The sequence below is a fragment of the Sminthopsis crassicaudata genome, chromosome 5, assembly GCF_048593235.1.
Source record: "Sminthopsis crassicaudata isolate SCR6 chromosome 5, ASM4859323v1, whole genome shotgun sequence".
In the NCBI taxonomy this organism is placed as follows: Eukaryota; Metazoa; Chordata; class Mammalia; order Dasyuromorphia; family Dasyuridae; genus Sminthopsis; species Sminthopsis crassicaudata.
In genome coordinates, this window is record NC_133621.1 from 75,276,902 (window position 1) to 75,302,999 (window position 26,098).

General features: G+C 34.4%; 2 protein-coding genes across 3 annotated transcripts in view; one reads left to right on the forward strand and one right to left on the reverse strand.

Annotated features, from left to right (window-relative positions):
• The window catches only part of PITRM1 (pitrilysin metallopeptidase 1), a 48,417-nt gene extending 32,488 nt beyond the window's left edge, over positions 1-15,929 (forward strand). Inside the window, 5 exon segments of the mRNA XM_074267183.1 lie at positions 215-327; positions 13,678-13,803; positions 14,351-14,496; positions 15,184-15,286; positions 15,454-15,929. Coding sequence (XP_074123284.1) covers positions 215-327; positions 13,678-13,803; positions 14,351-14,496; positions 15,184-15,286; positions 15,454-15,547 — 582 coding nt within the window. The 3' untranslated portion in view covers positions 15,548-15,929.
• A 1,260-nt stretch (positions 15,930-17,189) lies between these two features.
• Positions 17,190-26,098, reverse strand: part of PFKP (phosphofructokinase, platelet) — a 74,340-nt gene continuing 65,431 nt past the window's right edge. For both annotated transcript variants that reach the window (XM_074267184.1, XM_074267185.1), the window contains 6 exons: positions 24,410-24,574; positions 22,744-22,805; positions 22,344-22,455; positions 20,903-21,002; positions 18,707-18,812; positions 17,190-17,769 (listed from right to left, as the gene is read on the reverse strand). In XM_074267184.1, the coding sequence (XP_074123285.1) occupies positions 17,616-17,769; positions 18,707-18,812; positions 20,903-21,002; positions 22,344-22,455; positions 22,744-22,805; positions 24,410-24,574 (699 nt within the window). In that variant the 3' untranslated portion in view covers positions 17,190-17,615. The remainder of the gene's footprint in view (positions 17,770-18,706; positions 18,813-20,902; positions 21,003-22,343; positions 22,456-22,743; positions 22,806-24,409; positions 24,575-26,098) is intronic.

Here is a 26,098-nt window from a genome sequence, read left to right on the forward strand (position 1 = left end):
AAATGTTTATAATTTTTAAAAAGCATTATAAATTGAATCTTTCATGATGGGATTAAGTGGAAGAGTTGCCTGAAATTAATACTTTGCACGAAGAAATAATTGATCTTGCTTAAAATCATTAATTGTGATGTTTTCTTTAAAATCCATTTACTTAGAGTTATCATATTTCATTTTAATAAAATTTACAAACTGAAGACATTTTTTTTCTCTTTAGGACCCTACTTTTAAACCATGTCAGATGAAGACTCATTTTGTACTTCCTTTCCCTGTGAATTATGTGGGTGAAGGTGTTAGGACTGTTCCTTATACACATCCAGATTATGCCAGGTATGTAACACAAAAAACTACTTTCTAGACAAAAAAGACTTATTAGCTAATGCTAAAGAAAATGATGTAGCTAGAAAGGTATCCTTTTGTTTACAGAAAATTCTGAAATGAAAGCATTCATAAATTAGAATTCATTCCATTTCCCACTTTAAAAAAAGATACTTTTCCTGGGCCACTGTCTTAATGTATATCCTTTCAGAAGGTGAGCATTTATGGAACGTTTCTGGCAAATCATTCACATTCTGATGAATACATATTTACTGTTAATAATTAAGTTTCTCCTCACAGTCTTCTGATTTGATGATACCACTGTTCTCTGTCATCCAACTTCAAGCCCTCAGTGTCTTCACCTCCTTCTTCCTCTCTGATCACATCCTGTTTTTTCTGCAATACCTCTTCTACAATATCTCTTCATATCCAAATTCTTCTTTTAGCATCCCTTTTATCCTAGATCAAGCATTTGTAGTATGAGTTCAGATTTTGCTTCAGACTTTTAACTAGCTTTGTGATCCTGCGCAAATCACTTTGTAAAACGGGGATACTTCCCAGAGGTATCATGAGAATCCACGGAGATTTCCTTTCCAATATGGTGAACCTTTTAGGGTTTATAATGTTGATGTAACCTATACCTTAGTTAAAGTTTTCAGTCTCAAATTGTTGCTGTTAACCTCCAAACTGGTCTTTCACCTCTCATCTGTTTTCCTCTACAATCCAGAGCTGAAAGCGATATTAAATGAGCCCATCCTCTGCTTGAAAAGGCTCTAGGCTTTTGTTTGGCATTTGAAGTCCATCACCTATCATCACATCTAGCAGGAAGCATGTCTTGACCTCTCCAATGTCTGTCTGAGCACAGGGATTACTTTGTTTTCCTGCAGCACTCAGCATAATACCAGAACATAGTAGCTGTTTTTAGTAAATATTGAACCAGATAATAAGTCAAACTTATGAAGTTAAACATTTTTTAAACCTGAGTGTATGACTTTACACATTTTGTTGGATTTATTCAATGTTCTAGCCTTCAGTCATCCAGTGTTAATTATCTCCAGTATTAGTAATTATCTAAAATTTGATAAGCTTGATATCTGTGGTTTTACCCAAATCAATGATGACAATGTTAAGTGACTTAAATCCTACTACCAATTCCTGAGATTTTTCAGTAGAAACTACCTTCCAAGCTTCCAGAGATACTGTCATCCTTATACTCCAAAGCCTTCCTTGGCTTTTTTTTTTTTTTTCCAATTTTCCCCGCCCTCCCTCCCTCTACTCCCTCCCCTAGATGACAGGCAATCCCATACATATTAAATGTGTTACAGTATAACCTAGATACAATATATGTGTGTAAATCCAATTTTTTTTGTTGCATAGTAAGAATTGGATTCCAAAGGTATAAGTAACCTGGGTAGAAAGAAAGTAGTGCAAACAGTTTACATTCAATTCCCAGTGTTCCTTCTCTGGGTGTAGCTGTTTTTGTCCATTATTGTCAACTGGAAGTGAATTAGATCTTCTTTATGTTGAAGATACCACTTCAATCAGAATATATCTTCATACAGTATTGTTGAAGTGTATAGTGATCTCCTGGTTCTGCTCATTTCACTCAGCATCAGTTCATATAAGTTTCTCCAAACCTCTCTGTATTCATCCTGTTGATTATTTCTTACAGAGCAATAATATTCCATAACATTCATATACCATAATTTACCCAACCATTCTCCAATTGATGGACATCCATTCATTTTCCAGTTTCTAGCCACTACAAAAAGAGCTGCCACAAACATTTTGGCACATACAGATCCCTTTCCCTTCTTTAGTATTTCCTTGGGATATAAGCCCAGTAGTAGCACTTCTGGATCAAAGAGTCTGATAACTTTTTGGGCATAATTCCAAATTGCTCTCCAGAATGGCTGGATTCTTTCATAACTCCACCAACAACTCATCAGTGTCCCAGTTTTCCCACATCCCCTCCAACATTCATCATTATCTTTTCCTGTCATCTTAGCCAATCTGACAGGTGTGTACGGGTATCTCAGAGTTGTCTTAATTTGCATTTCATTTCTCTGATCAGTAGTGATTTGTAACACTCTTTCATATGAGTGGATATAGTTCCAATTTCATCATCTGAAAATTGTCTGTTCATATCCTTTGACCATTTATCAATTGGACAATGGTTTGATTTCTTATAAATTAGAGTCAGTTCTCTATATTTTTTGGAAATGACGCCTTTATCAGAACCTTTAACTGTAAAAATATTTTCCCAATTTGTTACTTCCCTTCTAATCTTGTTTGCACTAGTTTTGTTTGTACAAAATCTTTTTAATTTGATGTAATCAAAATCTTCTATTTTGTGATCAATAATGATCTCTAGTTCTCCTCTAGTCATAAATTCCTTCCTCCTCCACAGGTCTGAGAGGTAGACTATGCTCTGTTCCTCTAATCTATTTATGACCTCATTTATGCATAAATCATGGATCTTATCTTGGTATATGGTGTTAAGTGTAGGTCCATATCTAATCTCTGCCATACTAATTTCCAATTTTCCCAACAGTTTTTTTCAAATAATGAATTCTTATCACAAATGCTGGTATCTTTGGGTTTGTCAAACACTAGATTGCTATAGTTGTTCAGTGTACCTAATCTGTTCCACTGATCAACTAATCTATTTCTTAGCCAATACCAAAGCTTTTGGTGACTACTGCTTTATAATATAGCTTTAGATCAGGTATAGTTAGACCACCTTCATGTAACTTTTTTGTCCATTAATTCCCTTGAAATTCTCGACCTTTTATTCTTCCATTTGAATTTTGTTATTTTTTCTAGGTCATTAAAATAGTTTCTTGGGAGTCTGATTGGTATAGCACTAAATAAATAGATTAGTTTGGGGAGTATTGTCATCTTTATTATATTGGGTCGGCGCATCCAAGAGCACTGAATGTCTTTCCAATTATTTAAATCTGACTTTATTTTTATGGCAAGTGTTTTGTAATTTTTCTCATATAATTCCTGACTTTTCTTTGGTAGATGGATTCCCAAATATTTTATACTCTCAACATTTGTTTGGAATGGAATTTCTCTTTGTATCTCTTGCTGTTGCATTTTGCTGAGGATTTATGTGGATTTATTTTGTATCCTGCCACTTTGCTAAAGTTATGAATTTCTAATAACTTTTTATGAAAATCTCTGAGGTTCTCTAAATATACCATCATATCATCTGCAAAGAGTGATAGTTTGATTTCCTCATTACCTACTCTTATTCTTTTAATCTCTTCCTTGACTCTCATTGCCGAGGCTAGCATTTCTAATACAATATTGAATAGTAATGGTGATAGTGGGCAACCTTGTTTCATTCCTGATCTTACTGGGAAAGGTTCCAGTTTTATCTCCATTACATATTATGCTTACTGACGGTCTTAAATATATGCTCCTGACTATTTTAAGGAATAGTCAATTTATTCCTATACTCTCAAGCGTTTTTAGTAGGAATGGATGTTGGATTTTATCAAATGCTTTTTCTGCATCTATTGAGATGATCATATGGTTTTTAGTAATTTGATTATTAATACGGTCAATTATACTAATAGTTTTCCTAATATTAAACTTGCCCTGCATTCCTGGTATAAATCCTACTTGATCATATAGTGTATTATCCTGGGGATGATTTTCTGAAGTCTTTTTGCCAATATCTTATTTAAGATTTTAGCATCAATATTTATTAAGGACATTGGTCTATAGTTTTTGATCTACCTGGTTTAGGTATCAGTACCATGTCTGTGTCATAAAAGGAGTTTGGTAGGACTCCTTCATCCCCTATTTTTTCAAATAGTTACATAACATTGGGGCTAATTGTTCTTTAAATGTTTGGTAGAATTCACATCTAAATCCATCTGATCCTGGGGATTTTTTCCTGGGGAGTTGATTAATAGCTTGTTCTATTTCTTTTTCTGAAATGGGACTATTTAAGCACTTTACCTTCTCCTCTATTAATCTAGGAAGCCTTTATTTTTGGAGGAAGTCATCCATTTCATTTAAGTTTTCAAATTTATTGGCATAAAGTTGGGCAAAGTAACTCATTATTTCTCTAATTTCCTCTTCATTGGTGGAACGATGCCCCTTTTCATTTTTAAGACTAACAATTTGATTTTCCTCTTTCCTTTTTCTGATCAGATTTACCAAAGGTTTATCTATTTTATTGGCTTTTTCATAAAAACAACTCTTAGTTTTATTAATTCAATAGTTTTGTTTTTTTTTTTTACTTTCAATATTAATGATTTCTCCTTTTAATTTTAGAATTTCAAGTTTAGTTTTTGGTTGGGGGTTTTTAATTTGGTCTTTTTCTAGCTTTTTAAGTTGTAGGCCCAATTTATTAATCTTCTCTTTCTCTATTTTATTCAAGGTCTCCAAAGATATAAAATTTCCCCTTATTACCGCTTTAGCTGCATCCCACAAATTTTGGTATGATGTCTCATCGTTGTCATCATCTTGGGTGAAATTATTGTTTCTATAATTTGCTGTTTTACCCAGTCATTCTTTAAGATGAGATTATTTAGTTTCCAATTACTTTTTGGTCTATTTATCCCTAACTTCTTGTTGAATGTAGTTTTTATTGCATTGTGATCTGAGAAGAAGGCATTTACTATTTCTGCCTGCCTGCATTTAATTTTGAGATCTTTATGTACCAATATATGGTCAGTTTTTGTATAAGCTCCATGAACTGCTAAGAAAGTATACTCCTTTCTATCACCATTCAATTTTCTCCAAAGATTTATCATACCTAGTTTTTCTAATGTTCTGTTTACCTATTTAATTTCTTTCTTATTTGTTTGTGGTTTGATTTATCTTATTCTGAGAGTTCAAGGTTGAGATCTCCCACTATTATAGTTTTGCTGTTTATTTCTTCTTGCAACTCTCTTAACTTCTCCTTTAGGAAGTGAGATGCTATACCACTTGGTGCATATATGTTTAGTGTTGATATGGCTTCATTGTCTATGCTACCTTTTAGCAGGATATAGTTTCCTTCCTTATCTCTTTTAATTAGATCAATTTCTGCTTTTGCTTGATCTCAGATAAGGATGGCTACCCCCTGCTTTTTTGGCTTCATCTGAAGCATAATAGAGTCTGCTCCAACCTTTTACCTTTACTCTGTATGCATCTCCCTGCTTTAAGTGTGTTTCCTGTAAACAACATATTATAGGGTTCTGACTTTTGATCCAGTCTGCTATCTGCCTCCGTTTAATGGGAGAGTTCATCCCATTCACATTTACAGTTAAAATTACTAATTCTGTATTTCCTGCCATCATATTATCCCCGATTATTCTTTTTTTTTTTCCCTTGTCCCAACTGAACCCCTTCCCCAGTATTGAATTTATAGCCCCTACTTTTGACACACAGCCCTCCCTTTTTAGTATCCCTCCCCCCTCCTTTTAAGTCCCTTCCCCTTTCTTGTATCCTTCCCTTATTCTCCTTTTCCTTTTTCCTCTCCCCCTTTATAATGAGGTGAGAGAGAATTCTCTGAAAAACAAATATGTCAATTATTTACTCTTTGAGCCTACTCTGATGAGAGTAAGATTCACACAATGTTTCTCCCCCTCTCTAAATTCCCTTAGATGTGGTAGATTTTCTATGCCTCTTCCTGGGATGTAGTTTCTCTCTTTTTATCTCTCCTTTCCTTTTTTCTGATACTATCCCCTTCCTTTTAGTACTTCCCCTTTTTTTTATGTTATATCAATAAAATCAAATTATCCATGTGGACTTTCTGTATATCCACAACAGAGATACAATTCTCAAGAGTTCTTTTTACCTTTTTCTGCTTCTCTTGAGGCTTGTGGATGTAGATCAAATTTTTTGTTTAAGTCTGTTTTTTTCTTAGAAACAAATACAATTCCTCTGTTTCATTAAATGTCCATCTTCTTCCATGGAAGAAAATGCTAAACTTAGCTGGGTAGTTTATTCTTGGATAATCCTAGTTCTTTTGCCTTTCGGAATCAGGTTCCGGGCCCTTCAGTCCTTTAATGGGGAGGCAGCCAGATCTTGGGTGACCCTTATTGTGGCACCTTGATATTTGAATTGTTTTTTTCCTAGCTGCTTGCAATATTTTTTCCTTAGTTTGGTAGGTTCTGCAGCTTAGCCACAATGTTCCATGGAGTTCTTTTTTTAGGGTCTTTTTCAGAAGGTGTTCGATGAATTCTTTCAATGCCTATTTTCCCTTCTGTTTCTATTATCTCTGGACAGTTCTATTTGATGATTTCCTGTAAAATATAATCTAGGCTCTTTTTTTTTTTTTCAATCATAGTTTTCCTGAAGTCCAATGATCCACAGATTATCTCCTAGATCTATTTTCCAGGTCTATAGATTTTCCCAGTAAATATATGACATTATTTTCCAGCTTTTCTTTTTTTTTTTTTTTTTTTTTTTTTGTTTTGTTTTGTTTTGTTTGATTGATTCTTGGTTTCTCAATGAATCATTCATTACTATTTGTTCCATCCTGACTTTTAAGGAGTTATTTTCTTCATTCACATTTTTTAGTTTTTTTTTTTTTTTTTTTTTTTTTTTTTTTTTTGTATATGTCCAAGTGAGTTTTTAAATGCATTATTTTGCTCTGTTGAATTTTTTTCCATTTCACTAGTTTTTTTTTTTTTTTTTTAGTGAGTTATTTTTCCAAATCACAAATCACAAATCCTACTTTCTTGGGAATTTTTTATCTTTTCCAATTCAGAAATCCTACTTTCCTGTGATTTTTTTTTTTTAACCTTTTCTAATTCACAAATTTTATTTCTCTGTACCTCCTGTGAATTCTTTATTTTTTCCAACTCAGATTTCAGGACATTGTTATTCTCTATCATAGCTTCTGTTTCCTTTCCCCAATTTTCTTCTCTCTTAACTTTTTAATAGTCTCTTCTAGGAGAGAGTTATGTGATGGGGAGCAGGTATCATTCCCCGTTAGGCTGTTATCTGAAGACTGTCTGCTGTTAGCCTCCTCGGGGTAGGATATCCGCTCTTTCTCTGTATAGAAGGTGTCAATCGTTCTCTTCAATTTCTTATTCATTGTTAAAAATATGTGGGGGGGAGGGTCTATCCTTGGGTAGGAAATTTACCACCTTCCTCCCAGATTGAGGCTAGAATGCAGCAATCCTGTGACTGGGCTAAGAGGGAATTCTGGGAGAGAGTTCCTCCCCCCCTCCCTCCTGCCAATGACTCAAGAGGTGGTTAGCACAGCTGCATTGCGAGGAGTGCCCAGTGAGGCCTAGCGACTGCCCTGAGGTTTGAGTCTGAACAGTGAAAGCGTCACAAACCCAGCCAAAGCCTCCCGTGGGGTCATGGATATTAGCAGCTGACGCGAAAAGCCCCTGCACTCAAACTATAAGTTTCTGCCCGGGAAGCACAATCCCTGCTGCGGAGGTTCCGTTGCTGCTGGAGTTTCGCCACTGCAAGAATTCCACTGCCTCCCCGCATTATGTGGATTAGAGGCTGCCCGGGCTGTGTCCTCCGCTGTTCAGGTTCTTAACTGCTCCAAGGAAAAGCCCTAGACAGCAGCAGGCAGCTGCATAGCCGTGTCGAGATCGGTGTTAGGTCATTTCCGGATTGGGGTGATTATATTTTCTGGCTTTTTATTTTAAAGTGGCTTTGATTTCTCTTCTGATCTGCTGTTTTACAAGCAGAGTAGAGCTATCAGCCTCTGCCAGATTCCTCTATCTCAGTGGCTTCTCTGATCCCAGAGTTCTCCCCAGCCCGTTTGGCAAAGTGTGCTAGCCCCTAGTCCAACTCTGTCTGTGCCGGTCTTTTTTTTTCCTCCCCTCGGAACTGACCTTTTCTGTCGAAATTCCAGATTCTCTTTGGCTAGTAAGATGTGCTTCTAATCCTTGTGGTTTTTAATCAGTCCAGCGTTATTTTTGAGGCTGATTTAATTAGTTGGTATTGAAGGAAGAAGGGAGCTTAGAAATTTGCATATATCTTCTCCGTCATCTTGGCTCCACTCCCCTTCTTTGCCTTCTTAATGCCCTTATGATAAAGGAAAACTTCTCTTTGTGTAATGAACTCCTTTGCTTTCTGTGTAAAATACTGATGATTTTTTTATTGCTTTTTTTTTATTTTCTCAGAAATTTTACACAGAAAGTAAATTTCTATTTTCTCAGAGTTTTAAAAAATGTATAAAATAAAATACATGGAACTACAAAGAAATAGAGGGACTAGTAAAATTAGACTTTTTTTCCCCTCATTTTAGTTCCTGGGTCCTCTGAAATAAATTTATGAACTCTTCCTCTTCCCATTCTCTAAGATTGTAATTAGCAGAGAAGATGCTAAACTGTAGTTTTCTATATCAGTGAAAGCTACCAGTTTACTTTATACTCCTAATCTCTTTGTGCACTCTTCATACCATCCAAATGGGATTGCTAGCTGCTTCTCAAACTTCACATCTGTCTTTGACTTGTTTTCATTTACTTAACTGTGCCCCATCATCTCTCATGCACTTTCTCACTTTTTCTTTCATGTGACTTCTAGTCTTCTTTCATGGATCAGCTTAGATGTCATTTGGTCTTCCTCTCCCCAGGTATTTAGGTTCCTTCATATTATTTATATTTATGTGGGTATGTAAAGTTTAGGGTTATGCACAGGAAAGACTAGTGCCTCTGGAGGGAGGGCTACTTTCTACCTGATCCACTTATCTCTCTAGCTCTGAGAAATTGTAGCATGCACAAAGCATGCAGGTGGCCTAAACCAGTTTCAGGGTAAATGATGAGTTAGGGGAGTGTCTGACCCAACCACATGAAGACCTCCCCTGGTGGAATTCTGGTGCAAATGAGAACACTTTGAAGGCAGCTGAAGCCAGAGCTGTGGAGCGGTTGGAGCTTGGTCAGGCATCAAAGACACCAGACCAGGGTCATCCACTCTTACCTCAAGTCAGCACCAGTTATTTTGATTCTTTCTTACCACTTACTACAGAGTCATTACCACAGTGATGACTCTTGAAGTGACTGAGGGTCGACAACCTTATGCAACTACCTCACTTAAATCCAGTTTATACTTGAATCAAAAGACATTCCCATACCATTTTGCCATTTCTATTTACTCAAAGTCCTGTTGGCAAAGGGAAAGTGGTGAAGCGGCAGGTGTGAGGATACTCTGGGAGTCAGCCCTTCACACAGACAGTCTAGGCCACAGGGTCATCTTCTCACAGGAAGCAGCCATGGGAGTCAGCAGCCTCCTGGGCATCTGAACAGCGTTTGAAGGATCACGTTGCTCACTTCCAATTATGAGGATAGGTCTGGAAATTGTGCCCTAAACATTGTCTGCTTACCCGACATTGGCTTGATTGCCATGGCAGGTCAAGATCTCATCCTGTGGTGGAAACACTAAAAAAATGTATAAAAACTTCTGCAAACTTGAATTTGCTCACCATCTGTACATGAAATGTGCACACATTTATAGACAACACAAAGTCCAGTACACCTGAAAGAGGAACAGCTCTTGTTGCAAGAGAGAGAACTCAACAGTGTCACATCCAAATAGCAGCCCTGAGTGAAACAAGGTTGTCAAATGAATCCAGTTTACTGAAGTCAGAACTGAATACATGTTTTTCTGAAGTAGCCACAGTGAAGGAGAATGCCATGAAGCTGGTATGAATTTTGCAATTAAAACTAATCTAGTAAAACAAACTTTTGTGCACAAGGAAATGGAATGAATGATAAGCTCATGATGATGTGATTGCCACTTACAGGAAAATGCCCTACACCGCCACAATCAGTGCCTATGCTCCCACCATGACAAATTCTGATGAGATCCAAGAAAAAAACTTATGACTACTTGGAGACCTTTATCCGCAGTGCACTAAAAGAGTACAAGCTTATGATTCTGGGAGACTAATGCTCTAGTAGGTTCTGACTACCAGACATGGCAGGAAGTCCTTAGGAAGGTGGAAACAGCAGCAGCTGTTTATTACTACTGAAGATTTGTGCATTTCATGACCATCTATCACCAAGACTGCCTAAATGCAATAAAACTTCATGGATGTACCCTCACAGCAAACACTGGCATTTAACAGACTATGATTGTAAGGAGAAAGACAGGATTCTTTCTGTGTGGTGTAGAGTACTGGACTAATTAGACATCCTCTCCAAGCTGAATATTTGCATTCAACAAAAGAACAAAAGCAGGGACCCCAAGGCAAAAAGAGTACCAGAAAAATTAATGTCAACAGAACACTTCTCTGAGAGGAAGCAGTTTGTTGCTAACTTGTAGATTAATTTGAGCCAATACACAGTTGGTAACACTTAAATAGACAGCTCTCAAGAGATTTTGTGTACAGCAGTGCATCTGCTCCTTTGGGTTAGAATACTTGTATTAGGACTGGGTTTGAAGAAAATGATGGAGACATTCAGAAGATGCTAAATGAAATGATTCGGTTAGCATGATTCCTGATTCATCTCATGATGAATCCACAGGGTATACCCACAGGCTAATTCATCCATCTCTAAGAAAGTAGCATTCTGTTCTGTCAAAAGTAAAGTACAATCAAAACTTAGATGCAAAATTGAGACTAGCGAAATGAAATTTAGTTTTATGCTGATAATAGCAATCCATAGAGCTTTTATGAAGGCTATTTATGGACCAAAGATCTATGATTCTGATGGAGATACATTGATTAGTGATAAAGAGATGATCCTAGAGATGGACTGATGTTTTCAAGCCATTGACTGTTAACCTCAGGTTAAAATCAGCCATTCCCTAGCTGAAATTCCACCTGAAGAAGATTTGAATGTGGCAAAGTGCTTGCTGCTGATTCTATTCCAGCTGAGATTTACAGGGAGGGGATGGTGTTCGTTGATCAATACAAATAGTGACTGAAATATATATGGCAGAGGAGTTTGTGCCTCAGGAGTTCAGGGATACTTCCATTGACCTCTTTATAAGAGTAAAGGGAATATATTGTGCTGGGACAATCATGGGGGGGTGGAGGAGGTCATTTCTCTTAGTTACAGCTGGCAAGATTTTTTTTTTTTTTTTTTTGAGGCTGGGGTTAAGTGACTTGCCCAGGGTCACACAGCTAGGAACTGTTAAGTGTCTGAGATCAGATTTGAACTCGGGTCCTCCTGAATTCAAGGCTGGTGCTCTATCCACTGCGCCACCTAGCTGCCCCATGCTGGCAAGATTCTTGCCAGAGAATTCCTTATTATGTTGATCCTACTCTTGGAAGGTGGTTATCTACTTGAGAGCCAGTATGGCTGAGTCAATATAATATTTGCTGCCCAACAACTCCAGGAAAAATGCCAGGAACAGGACAGAGTTTGTATACACAATATTTGCAAATCTGACCAAAGCTTTTGTCAAAGTTTATGGAAAACTGTCAAAATTTGGTTGCCCAAAGAAGTTCACCTGAATGACACGTCAATTGGCATGCTTCTAATTTTGGACAATGGACAATGCTTCAGAGCTTTTCCAGGCATCAGTTCAGTGAAACAAGGTTGTGTGCTTGCACCTATGCATTTTAGTTTGATGTTTTTAGTCATTATCAAATGCTTTCAGTGGGGATAAGTCAGCTGTTGCACTGATGGTAAATTCTTCAATTTGAAAAGGCTACAATCCAAGACTTAAGTGGGGGGAGTATTGGTGCATGATTTTTTGTTTGTAGATGATTGTGCATTCAGTGCAGCCTCTGAAGCTGAGATAGACCAAGGTATGGATCAGTTCTCTGCTGCGTGTGATAGTTTTGGTCTAACAATTAACCCCAAGAAAACACAAGATTTGGAGATCAGGCAGTACCACACCATCCATATGTGGAACCTTTGGTTACAACAAATGGACAAGTTAAGAATGCTGTGGATAAATTTACTTACCTTGACAGTATACTTTCCAAGGACGTCCACACTGATAATACATATGACATATATTGTCAGAAGTATTAGGACTCCTTCCCTCTGAAATGAAGGCTATGGAGGAGATATATAGAGGGTAAGGGAAATAAAAGGGAGATCCCCTAACCATTCCTCTCTACCTTCAAGCAGTACATCAATCCTAAACTATCTTCCTTTAAAGATAGAGCCAGGATGTGGGGATGAAGAATCTGGTGAAAACTGTCCCAACTGACTACCAACTAAAGATCTGCAGAGCCATTGTGCTGATCTCCATTACTGTATGTCTGTGAAACCTGGACAGGCTCCTGGTGCCATTCCAGGAAACTGAATTGCTTCCATCCATTTAAATTGTCTTAGGAAGATTTTGAAGATTACCTGGCAGGAGAGATCCTTTCTTGAATGAAACTGCAGAGCATTACAACTCGACTGCAGAGAGAGATAGCTCTGTTGTTGGCCACATTGTTTGAATGCTAAATGTATACTTGCCAAAAAGACTATTTTATAGAAAACTTAAACAGAGCAAGCACTCACAAGGTGATCTGAGAAAGTGATACAAGGATACTCAAAGTCTCTTAAAAAGTTGAGAATTAATTGTATGACTTGGGAGACACTGGCCCAGTACTACCCAGAATAGCATGCCCTCATCAGAGAAGGTGCTGTGCTCTATGAGCAAAGCAGAATTGAATTAGCTCAGAAGAAATATGAGTTACTCAAGGTAAATTAAGAGAATATACCCCAAGTGTTCATAGGGACTATTTGTGTGTGATCTATGACAAAGTATTCCAAGCTCATATTGGTCTAATTAGCTATAGTCTGACACTAACTTGATTTTAACATCTAATGATGTCATTTTGACTCTCTTTGAGAAGAACCATTTACTCCTCCATATATATCTTGAATCTTCCCAATACAATTAATTTTCTTGAGGTCTAGAACTATTTGTCATGTTATGTTTTTATGTATAGTGAGTTATGAAGAGATGTTTGTTAAATTGAATAATAAACTAAACCCTCTCAACATATGATAAAACACTCTTTTTGGTAATTGCATAAAATTAGTTTTGGATAATGAAAGATTTTTGTTTTATAGTGTTGGACACATCGTAAGCACATAACAGATGTTTCTGGACTTAAAGATTGGATCACTGTATTCATAATCATGTAAAGGATCTCTGATAAGCAACATTTTGATATAAAACATAACTTGTTTAATAGCAAGAATTAAAATAAGTGAATTTGAGAGATGAGGAATGAGAGAGAAGAGAGTATGGCAATGAATTGAGAATTAGCCTGGAAATCAGAGAGACATGGCTTTATACCCAGTGGCTGATGTGTGAGCCTGGCTAAATTCTTACCCTCTCAGTGCCCTGGGCAATTATTAGTGTTAGCCAATGTGGGAGCTTCCTCATTTGTCAGTTTTCTCTACCCGTGAGATCATATAGATCCTAACCCTCTATGTTGAAAAATTTTAAATGTTTTATATGTTTTAACTTTTAAAATTTTTTTTCTAGTCTTAAGATTCTTGCACGTTTGATGACTGCTAAGTTCTTACATACAGAAATCAGAGAAAAAGGTGGTGCATATGGTGGAGGTGCCAAGCTGAGCAGTAATGGGATATTCACCTTTTACTCTTACAGGTAAATTGTCCAATATATGTACAATGCATAATGGTCATTGATAGAAATGTCTTTTATAGAGAGGGGAGTGTTGAACTTATAGTAGGATCTGTTTCAGATCCCTCTTTCACACTTAGATCCCTGTTCATGAAGGAAGATTCTCACTGATGAAATAAAGAGATCCTTTGACAAGTAAACTATGCTTCTATTTAAAAAGAATTCAATGACAATCCTTCCCTTAAAGACCTACTGTGAAATTTTTTCACTGTATAAAAGCCTTCCTGTATGGCTAGAGGCAAAAGTGGAACACAAGCTCTTGTAGGTCCTCTTCAGTGTCAAAGGCTTAAATACACTAAATTCAGAGAGGCTCATCGTTAAAAGTTTGTTTTCTTTTGGCCATAGCAACTCCTGTGAAAATGGACTACTCCTAATGTGTGGGAGGGTTGTAATTTGACAGTGTGAGTGTGGACAAATATGGCTTTTAAAGAAAGAGTAGCCAAACTGTAGTTATACATTATCTAAATTTCATATGTAAAACTTTTTTTTTTCCTCCAATCATTTTATTTAGGGATCCAAATTCAATACAAACTCTCCAGTCTTTTGAAAAAGCTGTCAGTTGGGCCAAGTCTGGAAAATTCACAGATGTGGATATTGAAGAAGCAAAATTGTCAGTTTTTTCAGTTGTAGATGCCCCAGTTGCACCTTCAGACAAAGGTAGGAGGAAAGTATTGTGTGTGTGTGTGTGTGTGTGTGTGTGTGTGTTTGAAGAAACAGAGTTCTAAAAACAGTTATGGAATTTGCCAGCTACTAGATACAATGCTAGAGAAGTAATAGTTGTTCTTTTAATGTACTGTTTCTGGACAGCAAAACATGTTTTTCATCTGGGACATTAATTTAAAAAGATCTTTTTTAAAAAGTGTTTGCATTCCCTTTTTCCATCAAAGCAAGATTTTCACTTATTAACAATCTCTTTATCTATTAGACTTAGCAACCCTTTCAAGATAGGAAGTTTCATTTTTTCATTTGTATTCTTATTATTTTGACCCATTTCTTGGTGGGTTGTTTTTCAGTCATGTCAAACTCTTCATTCATGTCCCCATCTGGAGTTTTCATAGAAATTGAGGCTGAATTTGAACTCAGGAAAATGAGACTTCCAGACTCCAATACTCTATTTACTGTTTTACCTGCCTGACACAGATGTTTAATAAATACTTGTTGACTGACAAAGCTAAATCTTAAATTTATAATGCATTGAGCTCTACCTATGGGAAAAATAGGTCTTCTGCTTAAGTCTGTTGGATTCTTTCATTTTTTGTGAAGTGTGAAAGATGCTATTGCTCTAATAGCTAAATGTGGTTTTTTTCAATTTTTTTTTCTTTTTTCTTTTTTTTTTTTTTTTAGGAATGGACCAGTTCTTATATGGGCTTTCAGATGAGATGAAGCAGGCACACAGGGAACAACTTTTTGGTGTTAGTCATGAACATCTTACTAATGTTAGCGATAAGTGAGTATGTTTAAAAAAAATTTTTTTAATAGTAGTGTTGGGCCCATTCAGTGAAAATAAGAATTTTAAAGGGTGTAATCAATTTTCATTACACAAATGATATTATTGTAAAATAATGGTTAAAGTTTTTTCTTCTAAACTTATTACCTTCTCTGTTTCTATTTCAGATACCTTAGAATTGGAAAGAGCACAAGAGGATTAGCAGTACTTGGACCAGATAATGCAAACATTGACAAAGACCCATCATGGGTAGTAAGATAGTATTAAAAAGTCTCAAAATAATTAGGGTATCACATAGGTTCTTTAATTATTAAATTTGACCTATATTTATTTTAGTGGGTCACAATCATTAATAACTTTTGCCCAAAAAATTTATCACATACATTGTTTCATATTCAGAACTTAATTATGTCAAAGAACATTAACTTTGAGGACAAAACTCTGCCAATCATGAAGGAAAAATAGTGGTGATGTAATATAATGGCCTAATTGAGATTATAACTAAGCTTTAAAATGTATAAACTATATATTTTTAAATTTCCAGGGCAGTGTTTTTATTTAACTGTGTAGGCCCCAATTGGCATGTCAACTTCATACTTTTAAGTAGTTGTTATTTTTGGAAATAAAAAAAGAATCTGACCCAGATGTGCTTTGGTAATTTATTTTCAGCACTGTTTTGATTTAATATTAATATCTCACTAGTTTTATCTAGGGCTAATCAGTAAAAGTTATCTATTTTCTTTTTTTTCTCAATCTGTTCATTTCATATTTAGATATGAACTCAACTGAATTTTTCTTAGAAGTCTCTGAGTATCTTTAAGATCTTATTCCTTCAGGCATTCTTAAGGAAACAGAAATTAACTGTTTGCTGCTTCTTATGTCATGGACTTCTGGTCAGAATAATGTTTTTGAATCAAAATAAAAGACATTGTTACAAAGGAAATAAATTATATGGTAGTTAATAATGAAATTTAAACAAGCCCCTATTCTAATTATAATGAATGGAGCCTTCTAATATCCTTTTTTACTCTCTTCAAAATGCTAAACTTCCTACCTCCACTAAACTGTTATTTTGAAAAAAAAAAACAGCAGTGTTAAAGGAGTTTGGGGAGCCTTTTCTTTTCTCCATCTTCTGATATGTTAACTTTTCACTTACCTTATACCTGTTTCTCTTTACTTTAAGTTTTCTGGCAGAGCTGAGAACCATAGCTATTTAGAACTGTCATCAAAAAGCATCTAATTCATATGTCACAGGTAGAAAAAACTGGGCTTTAAGTAGTTAAGTGACTTGCTCCAAATCATGCCATTTGGAATATAACAAATAGAACCGAGATCTTGTATAGTTAAGGGCTCAAATACATTTTATCACTTATGTAGTAAAAATTTTATGCTAATTTGGGCTGGGTCATTTTTTTTTTTTTTTTTTTTTTTTGCTGAGGCAACTGGGGTTAAGTGATCTGCCCAGGGTCACACAGCTAAGAAATGTTAAGTGTCTGAGACCATATTTGAACTCAGGGCTGTTGCTCTGTTCACTGTACTACCTAGTTGTCCCTATAATGTTATTCTTTAAGTCAGAACTTGAGCACTTCGCATCTGTGAACCACTAAAAATTTAACCCATAGTATATCACTTAGAACAAGAAAAATCAAAATTGTTTGTTCAAATGTTATATATCTAACCTAAGTTCTGTGTAGCAACCAGTTAAAAACATGAAAGCTACTAAGTTTTGTTTAGAGTTATTCATTGAAGTCACTATATTTATAACCATAGATTCAATTTTAACTTTTTCAAAATTGTCTTTGGAGAAATGAAAATACTGCAGATTTTTGGTGAAGTCATTTATCACTTTTGGAACCAAGCCTGTTTTTGACACTGTTTAAGCTTATTTTTCACAAATAAACAATTATAGTTGTAATATTCACTTTAATTCCACTTTAGATATATACACATCTTTAGCTGGACACAAAAACAATCTACATATGTTCTTTGTAGAAATAAGTTTTGATACAAAGTACATAAGAGATTTTACTTCATAATATGTTCATTATTTTGCGTTTGAGTTATTTATTTGTAATGATCACTAGGTAATTAGGGTATTTGATATGATAATTGCTATTTTGTGGTTAACGATTGAATATTTAACAGCTAACAATACTGGAAAAAAAAAAAAAAGCAACATAATCCTTTTTTGCATAAAGTGCTGACACAATAACTTAAGTGTTACAAAACAAAAAGCAGTGACCAAAAATTTCTAAAGCATCATCACAGACATTCAATATGACTCTACTGTCATGATTTACAACATTATTATCTAATCTTAATATTATCTTTATGCGGTTTGAGTTTCTATTTGTCCAATCTTACAGCCGGGTACATGTTCTAGCTGACCTGAATCAGAAACATCATAGCTGATTTTGTACTTGGCCAAAATTTTCATCAAAGGTCGTAGTTTCAACCACCATTGTTCTTTGGGAATTCTGTGCCTGTTGGGGGTAAGGGAAGAGAGCAGTTCATGGCAATGTTAATGCTATATTCTGTCATCAGATTTTATAGGAGAGAAAATTTTGGGCTATTTATCAATTTACTTAAATCTCTGAAAATTATGTCCCTTAATCTAGATGGCATGCTTTATTAAATCTTGGTCAAACTTAATGCAATAGTACAGATGATAAAACTGTTCACATTTTGTAATTCTGTAATATATGTTTCTATTAATTCTTTCCAGGGGAATTTCCCAGTACACTAAAGGTCCCTGGTGATTCTGTCATTTAAGACTTCACACCTTCGACCTGTCCTACCTTTGCAGACTTCTTATATCTTATTCCCTTTTGCAGACTCCATGGTCAAGCTACCCTGGCCTCTTTGCAGTTCTTTGGACACATCACCATTTTTCATTCCTGCAATTTTGCTGTGGTTGCTTCATGCTTTAAGACTTAGTTCAAATCGGCCCTTTTGCAGGAGGCCTCTCCAGATTACCAAGCCTCTCCTGCCTTTTCATTACAGCTTATCTCAAAAACAATAGCTAGAATTTATATAGCACTGACATGTTATCTAACTTGATTTTTTCTGTATTTATCTTTTATTCAGCTAATTATTTATAGGTAGTCTCTTTAATTACATAGTGTTTTATACCTTTCTTTGTACTTCCAGCACTTAGCTGGAGTGTTTGGTCTGTAGCAGGCATTTAATAAATATTTGTTGACTGTCACTTGATCGACTTTTCCCTGTTACCGTGCAGAAAAATTATGGAAACCTTTATGGGTCACTAATTCTCTGAATTTAGTGAAGCTATTCTTGAATAACCATACCTGAAGCTATATTTAATCTTTCTGGGTCGTGTTAACTTTCACTTAGCTTTTGGACCTGTAATGTTGCATTGTAAGGGGATAGCTTTTGTGGAGGTTAAATTTGTTTACTTACTCAAAATCTGTTTGGCTCTTCAATTCAGTCACAGGTTGGAAAAGAAGTTTTCGTGTACGCATCCCTAGCAGACAGACCGTATCATCAGTGTTGGCAAACACTTTTCCTATAAAACAAGTAAAACAAAAGAGTGTAAAATTAACTCATAATAACATTGATTCAGTAAGCAATGAGGGCTCAAAACTATGAAGGCATACAAAGAGAGGAAATCTTTGGGCTTGGGTAATGCTGATGAGTTCAAACTATCTGGTATAGGAATAATTGATTACAACATGAGGCTTCCTTCAGAGTCTCAGTGTCTTGCTTTCTCCAAATGCAACAATGTTAGGAAGAGATAGTTATATTCTAGTCAGTTTACTTCATTTTAGCTCTCAGAGAAAAGAGGAAAAAAAATCTTGGAGAAGCTGCTTAAGAAACCTAACATTCTTCTATTAATATACTTTACTCTCAAGAGGTAATTCTGGAGGTGATAAGCTCCTACCACGTTGGCTAGATTTTCCTCTAAGTAGAAAGAGATGTTTGAACTAAAAGGTATGAATCTTCTATTTCAAAAGTTCTCTAATTATTGTGTAGTCTGATGATTTTGCATTTCTGAGAGACCAGGAACACTTTTCCTTCATATTTTCCATCAGAGGAAGATTCCTATTTTTAAAATTGAAGACAGCCTTTTACATGTTTTATTGGGATTAAGATTGTTTCCCCTCTTCCTATGTAAAATGCTCAGTTTATCACAATTGACCTGTGATATAGCTTTTAAATCTAGATAATCTGACACTTAAGATTTAAAAGTGACAACAATAGCAGAATTGATTGTATGATTTTTAAAAAAAAATTAAGGCTTTTGATTTGAGAAACATTGCTGTTAGTACTAGTGAGAATATCAAAGTTTAGTTATGCATTCAGACCTTGCAATAAAAGCTTCATATTTGCAAAATGGGGATGTGATTATACATAGTATATTATGTTTATTAATTTGAGAGTTAGCAAGAATGGAAAAGCAAATAGGAAGCTTAATTGCAGTATTTGGGGGAAATGTCTAGAGCCATTCCTCTCTTGTCAGCTAACTAATAGTTAATTTTTGTAACAGTTTGAATCTTAAGCATTCTGGGCTTTTCCCCTACCCCAATTATATGTATAGTTCTTAGAAATACAGGAATCCTCATACCACTACTTTCTTCCATGAACATACTTTTTTTTTTTTTAATTTTTATTAATAGTAGGAAGGCATCTCAATCACTTTTCACTGGCAATTTGAAGCTCTTCATCTAAAAAGATGGAAGAATTAGATGATCCCTTATGCAGATTATAAGCTTTTTACTTATAAATCTTGAAAATAATCCTTTTATAAGCAAAATTTTAAAAGGCAGATTATGCAGACTCAAGTCAAGGCTGAATTGGAAACAGATTTAAGTGAAATCAATGTATGAAAATTATTTAGTGGTTAATTATTTGTTTTATAAAAGGATGATTTTAAGAATACAATGCCAGTAGTGCATTTAAAATGTATCTTTTCTTATAAATTAAATTTACTTGTATAAAATAAGCCACATCATCATTGGGAATTATGGTGAGCATTTTTTCTCAAAAAGGTATTTTGATAAGATACAAGGACAAAGTTTCTTATGATGAATGACATAAGATCCTAGAACCAGTTAATTAAGAAATATCCTAAAATCTCCTATGGAGAAATAGAGAGAAAAATTTATTTGGATTGCAAGACCTGTTTAGAAGCAGGGGAATGGATTAGACAAGATCTCCCAACTTTATACATTATATTATTATTCTTTATATGCAAAAAAATTTAATGATTACTAATCAATAGTTTAAAAAAATAGGAAAATGAAACCACTTAAAGGAAAAAAGGTTACCTTCTTCTGCATTCCATGTAGCCATCAGAGAAATAAAACAGAAATGATAATTTTAACTATAATCAATGAGTGTAGAATTAAATGCATGTAGAGTACTATGTTATGGGGAAAAATGGAGAGATATTACAAAATAATATTAAAGTTACTTGAAACATTCCCATGAACTTTAAAACAAATGTGAAAGACATAAGTAGCAATATTTGTGGAAATGATCATTATCATTATACCACACAGATGTCAATGCCAAACTTAAGTAACAAGCATTCTACAAGTCTACTACAGAGTTAGCAACTTGTAGCTTAAGTGTTAAAAAAAAATCCTACTATACCTTTTCTATAGCTTTCCTTAAGTTTCTCTGAGAGCCACAGCATGGCTTTGGCAGAAATTTTTGTCCCAAAATTTCTGTCAAAAGGAGAAGGTGCTCCACCCTATTGGAGTATAAAGTGAATTTTAGACTTTATTCTCATTAAAGACACACTATTAAAATTATATCTTGGAGAATTTTTTAAAATTGCTCTTCTTTGGAAAATCTCAAACTTAAAAATAATTCACTTATCTATATTTCTATTTCCCATCTCTAGAATAGGAATAATGATACCAGTTTCATCTAATTAGCATGGGAGTGAGATGATCCAGATCATAAGAGAAACGCATCAACAGATAAATATTGAATACCTAGCATGCACATGACATGATGCTTAGCTATAGGAGGGCAAGGATTAGTGCTAAGTATGCTAGTTAGTTTTCTCTTTTCATTAAACTGTATTCTTATTAACCTCTTTATTTTTCTCTGGCCTTAGAAGATGAATATTCAGTAGACAGTCTACCCCATTAAAAAAACAAAACAAAACAAAAAAAACCTGTTTCCTTTTATTCATGAAGTGCCTAATATGTGATAAACACTATGGTAGGTGCTGGGGACAAATACACCAAGAATGAAACAATTCCTCTTTGAAATGAGCTTACATCCTAATGGAAGGAATAATAAGCATAGCTATATATATAAAATGTATGTATGTATGTATATATGCATATGCACATACATATGCATAAATTACAATATCTTTTAATTATTTCTCCCATTGAAATGTGTATATTACATAATAAAAGTTAATAAATATTACTTAATAAATGCTTGTTGGTTTAGCAGACCAACAAGGATTTTCCTAAAATCTATTGACACAAATATAGCCTAGAACAAGTCTTCCCTTCACATTTTGGCTGTCTTGCCATATTTTCAAAGATTCTTCAGAAAGTTTTTGGGAAAATTTGCCAGTGATCACTCACAATTTCTCAAAAAGGAAATCAAAATATTTAGAGGTATTATGCCATGGAACTCTTTTGAACTTAATCTGAAGTTTTAGAAAATAAATGATTTTGATGTTATCTTAATTATGAGCCTACATAGTTTTAAAAAACAGTTTAAATAGAAATCATTCATATTACATTCCAGTTTAAATTCCTTAAACTTAATTGTCTGAAACAATCTTCTTTTAAAGGAAGATATTTGTCAAATTATTTTCTACTTACATAATTTGGATTGATGTTATTATAACTACTGTAAGTTTATGCTTGACTTAGAGGTTTAAGTGCAAACACAAAATATTTAGAATAATACCTGATTTCTTCCTTTATCAAAGTATCCAAGTGTACTTAAAAGAAAGAAATATTTCGCACAAATTGTCTGGACGATTGCTTAAACTCTTCATTTAATGAAGTTATAAGGTTTGTTACCAACAATCTAATCCAAGGTATTTTAGTCATCTTACCTGTTGCATGTGACCCAAGACATTCTTTCTGCAATCAAATACTCCTTTTCCTTCCTCAGAATAGAGTTGATAAATGAAATCAGTGGTATAATTTTCATTACAGTTCTCATTTCTAAAATAAATAGAAAACAGTTGAGCTGGTTTATCAAACACTAAGTTTTAAAGTATCTTAACAATTTAATTAGAGGATGGTTCCTCAAAGTACAGTCCAGGGCCTTGTAGAGACCTGGCAAAGATTCCTGTTTTTCCCTACTCCTTTATCACCCAGCTCATCACTATGTTTTTCTTTGACTTTGCCATATACTTCTAAATGCTGAGAATAACATTTTTTGGATCAATTAAAGTAATATTTATGAAAAAAAATCAAGTTCTCAAATCTTTAGAAATAACTCTTCAGCACCTGAGCACCAGGCCTCTTTGTATGCTAGTCTTCATTTTCTCTGTCAAATGTTCCACGTTAGCCTAGAAGAAGGAAAAAAAAAATTACCTCTCATTAGAAATACTTAGCTAACATACCATCAAGTAGGTAATTACTTAATTTCTAGAGTAAAAGTTAATGCTGGAAGAAGAAAACAATGATATGACACTTGTATTTACTTAATAGTGAATATATAATATATAATGAATATAATTATATATATATATAATTGAAATAAAACAATAATTTAAAAATTCACCCATTTCTCCTATTCATTTTTTCTTCTTTGTCAATTTTTATTTTGACATATACCTTGTTTCCTTTATGCAAGAGCCTTCTAAATGATTTTTACTGTAAATGTCAATAAGTAAATCAAACTGCCCTATTTTAAGGAGTTTTTTGGGCAATAAGGGGGATCCTATAATTTGATAAATTTTCTGCAGATTAAGAGTTTGTATATATCCATGTTTTTTCAAAGCATTTAATTCTGTGTTCACAAGGGTTTAACAAAAAGATTAATCCATATATATGTTCTGATGGTTCTCAAATCAATATTACAAAGTTCAGTAATGTACATATAATCAGAACTATTCTTTCCTCTTTTTTTTTTTTTTTTTTTTTTTTTTTTTTTAAGACTCATAACATGAATAGCTTGAGTCAGAGGAAAGGTAAAAATTCAAGCTTTAGTTTCAGATTAGTGAGTAAATTCATTTCTCACATACCTAACTGGAGAATATCAGAAAAACAGACTCTACAGCTATATTCCATATATGTATTTGGGCTATAAAGTCAAGATGTTGAACTGCAAAAGATATTCTTTGTAACATATTTCCCCCCACATTATCACTATGATTACATATTTGATTAACAAAGACTTAGGGTGCCAACAGATTTCTGAGGTGTAAATGCTACTTAGCCTGAATTCAGTATCTATTAGATACCTATGTGTAAGACTCTGGGGAACACAAGAATTAAATGTTTATTGTACTCATGTACTGCCCAAGTTGTAATTTAGAAGAAATGGGGTAACTTATGATCATATCATTGCATAGAACAGAGTTTTATTATGTTAGTGCAAAATTCAATTTGGCTTGGCCTTGCCTCTTAAGGTTTCTTTATTCTCCAGATGAAGTCTCACTTTGTTTAATTCTATTATCCTTTTCTTCCTGCAGCTAGAAGATTGAGGAAATGGGTATGATCTGGTTCTGGCTATATATTATTAGAGCTTAAACTGGTGAGTCGGTAAGATCCAGTGGTAGATATTTAGAGACCAATCCAATGTTGTTCTTGGGAGACCTTAATTTAAGTTCACTGAAGACCGGGTACACTAAAAAGATCTTTCTTTTGTTACAGTGAGAAGGAAAAAAAAAATCCTTGTGTGGAGAATGCAGAGGGAACCAGCAGAGGGCGCTTAGTGACTTTAATATTACAGAAAGGTATAGATTAGAATCCACATGTTGTTTGACCAGAGATTTTTCACTGAAAATAGACTAAATGCTCTCAGGTTTTTGCCCAGAAAGGAGTTGAAAGTAAAGCTGAAGAGCTTTATTTTTCCTCACCATGTCACTTTCCCCTTCTCTTCACAAATATCATGAGTGCACATACACATACATGAAATAAAAGAATGTAACTTAAAATTATTACACACCTGTAGTTCTCGGATGTCAAATTTTTCTTCAAAAATATATGCTATATCAGCTCCAGCAGAAAGACCTCCCATGCTGGCCAGGTATCCACAGTAGCCACCCATTGTCTCGATGATAAAGACCCGTCTCTTAGTCCCACTAGCTGATTGCTTGATTCGATCACAGGTCTATTCAATAAGAGTTTCTGAATGAGTTCTTTACATCAAATAATTATGCCCAGTAATATCCATCTCATTAGCATCTTAGACTTAAAATTTTTTTAATATTTCATGCTCTTCAAAGCCAATAGTTCTGCTGACCCACTGATAAGATATGAGTTTTTCTTCCTGAGAACTTCTAACTTTCCCAACAGTACTTTATAATTTTAGCTCTGAGCTCATAGTTTATGAGTATTGCCAGTATAAAAAAAGTTAGCATTTGAGTTGGTATTAATAGGCAGCTGAAGATTTTCCTATTATTTATAGCAAAATGTTGAATATTAAAGTCTGATTACCTATTTGGTGAGCATGGCTTACTTTTATCATGTGTATATATATATATAAATAATTTTAAATTATTTTACTTTTTAAAAAATGACTTCTCAAAGTTTTTGGTAACTGAATCTATTTTTGGAATGTTTGACTACTTACTTTTATCAGAGTTAGCAATTAGTTGTGCCAATTAATCAGTCTGTTAGCTTTATATTTAATAACTGTGCAAAGAAAGTCTTCCAAACTTTCAATAATCCAGTTTTAAGATGAAGTGTACATTTCTCTCTTCCATGAGGTTAATACTTTTGTATGAATCTCTTTTTGCCTTTCATAACCTAATTCAGTCTTTATTGTACTGTACTTAATATGGAATGTTAATAGGAGAAAAGATAGTCAATTATTTTCTAGTTCCTTTGGGTAAAAAATTACCCAGGACAAAGAGGAAGGAGCCTGTTACATTATTTTCAATTGGAGATCTTCCACCTGAATAGGCCAAATGATATTGGAAGATGGCATGCATTAGGATAAAAGCTTTCCTATGCCATTCCTAACCCCAGCTCAAGATAAAGTAATTAGTGAGTTAATTCTATAGCCCCTTTTCTCCTAGTATTCTTTTGGGAGAGATTATAAGGGAGTACATAAAAATCTCATCCTTAGTACTCTTGACTTGAAATTCATTTTCTATAGTCAGAAAAACAGTAGAGAACTATGAATATTTCTAATGGTCATTTTGACATCTTTTACTTTAAATAACACATAAACTAATATTAGGTAATATGAGACTGACTTCATTTTAAAAAGAAAAAGGAAATAACCTGATTTATGAGATCCACAGGGTTAGAAATAAATTACACAATAGCTCAAGTTTGTAATATATAATATACAGTTCATATTTATCCTAATTAACATGAAACCAAGTTCATATAAAAAAACATTTTGCTTAAAATCAGCATAATTACTATCTACATATGGGTTATTTGCCTGGTATACCTTGGGAACTCTTAGTTATGTGATATTTGGATATCTTGGCAAAAGAGTGATTCCTTATCACACAGCTAGAGGAATACAACCCCCAGAATACAAACTGGCAACTCTGCAGCAAGAATAAAATGGTCCTCATGGCCAACTTCTGATTCAGCTTACTAGGTAAAGCCAGGATTCCATGCCATGAAACAAACTGCTGTGCATTAGACATGTCCTCTACCTACTAGAGCTTATGAT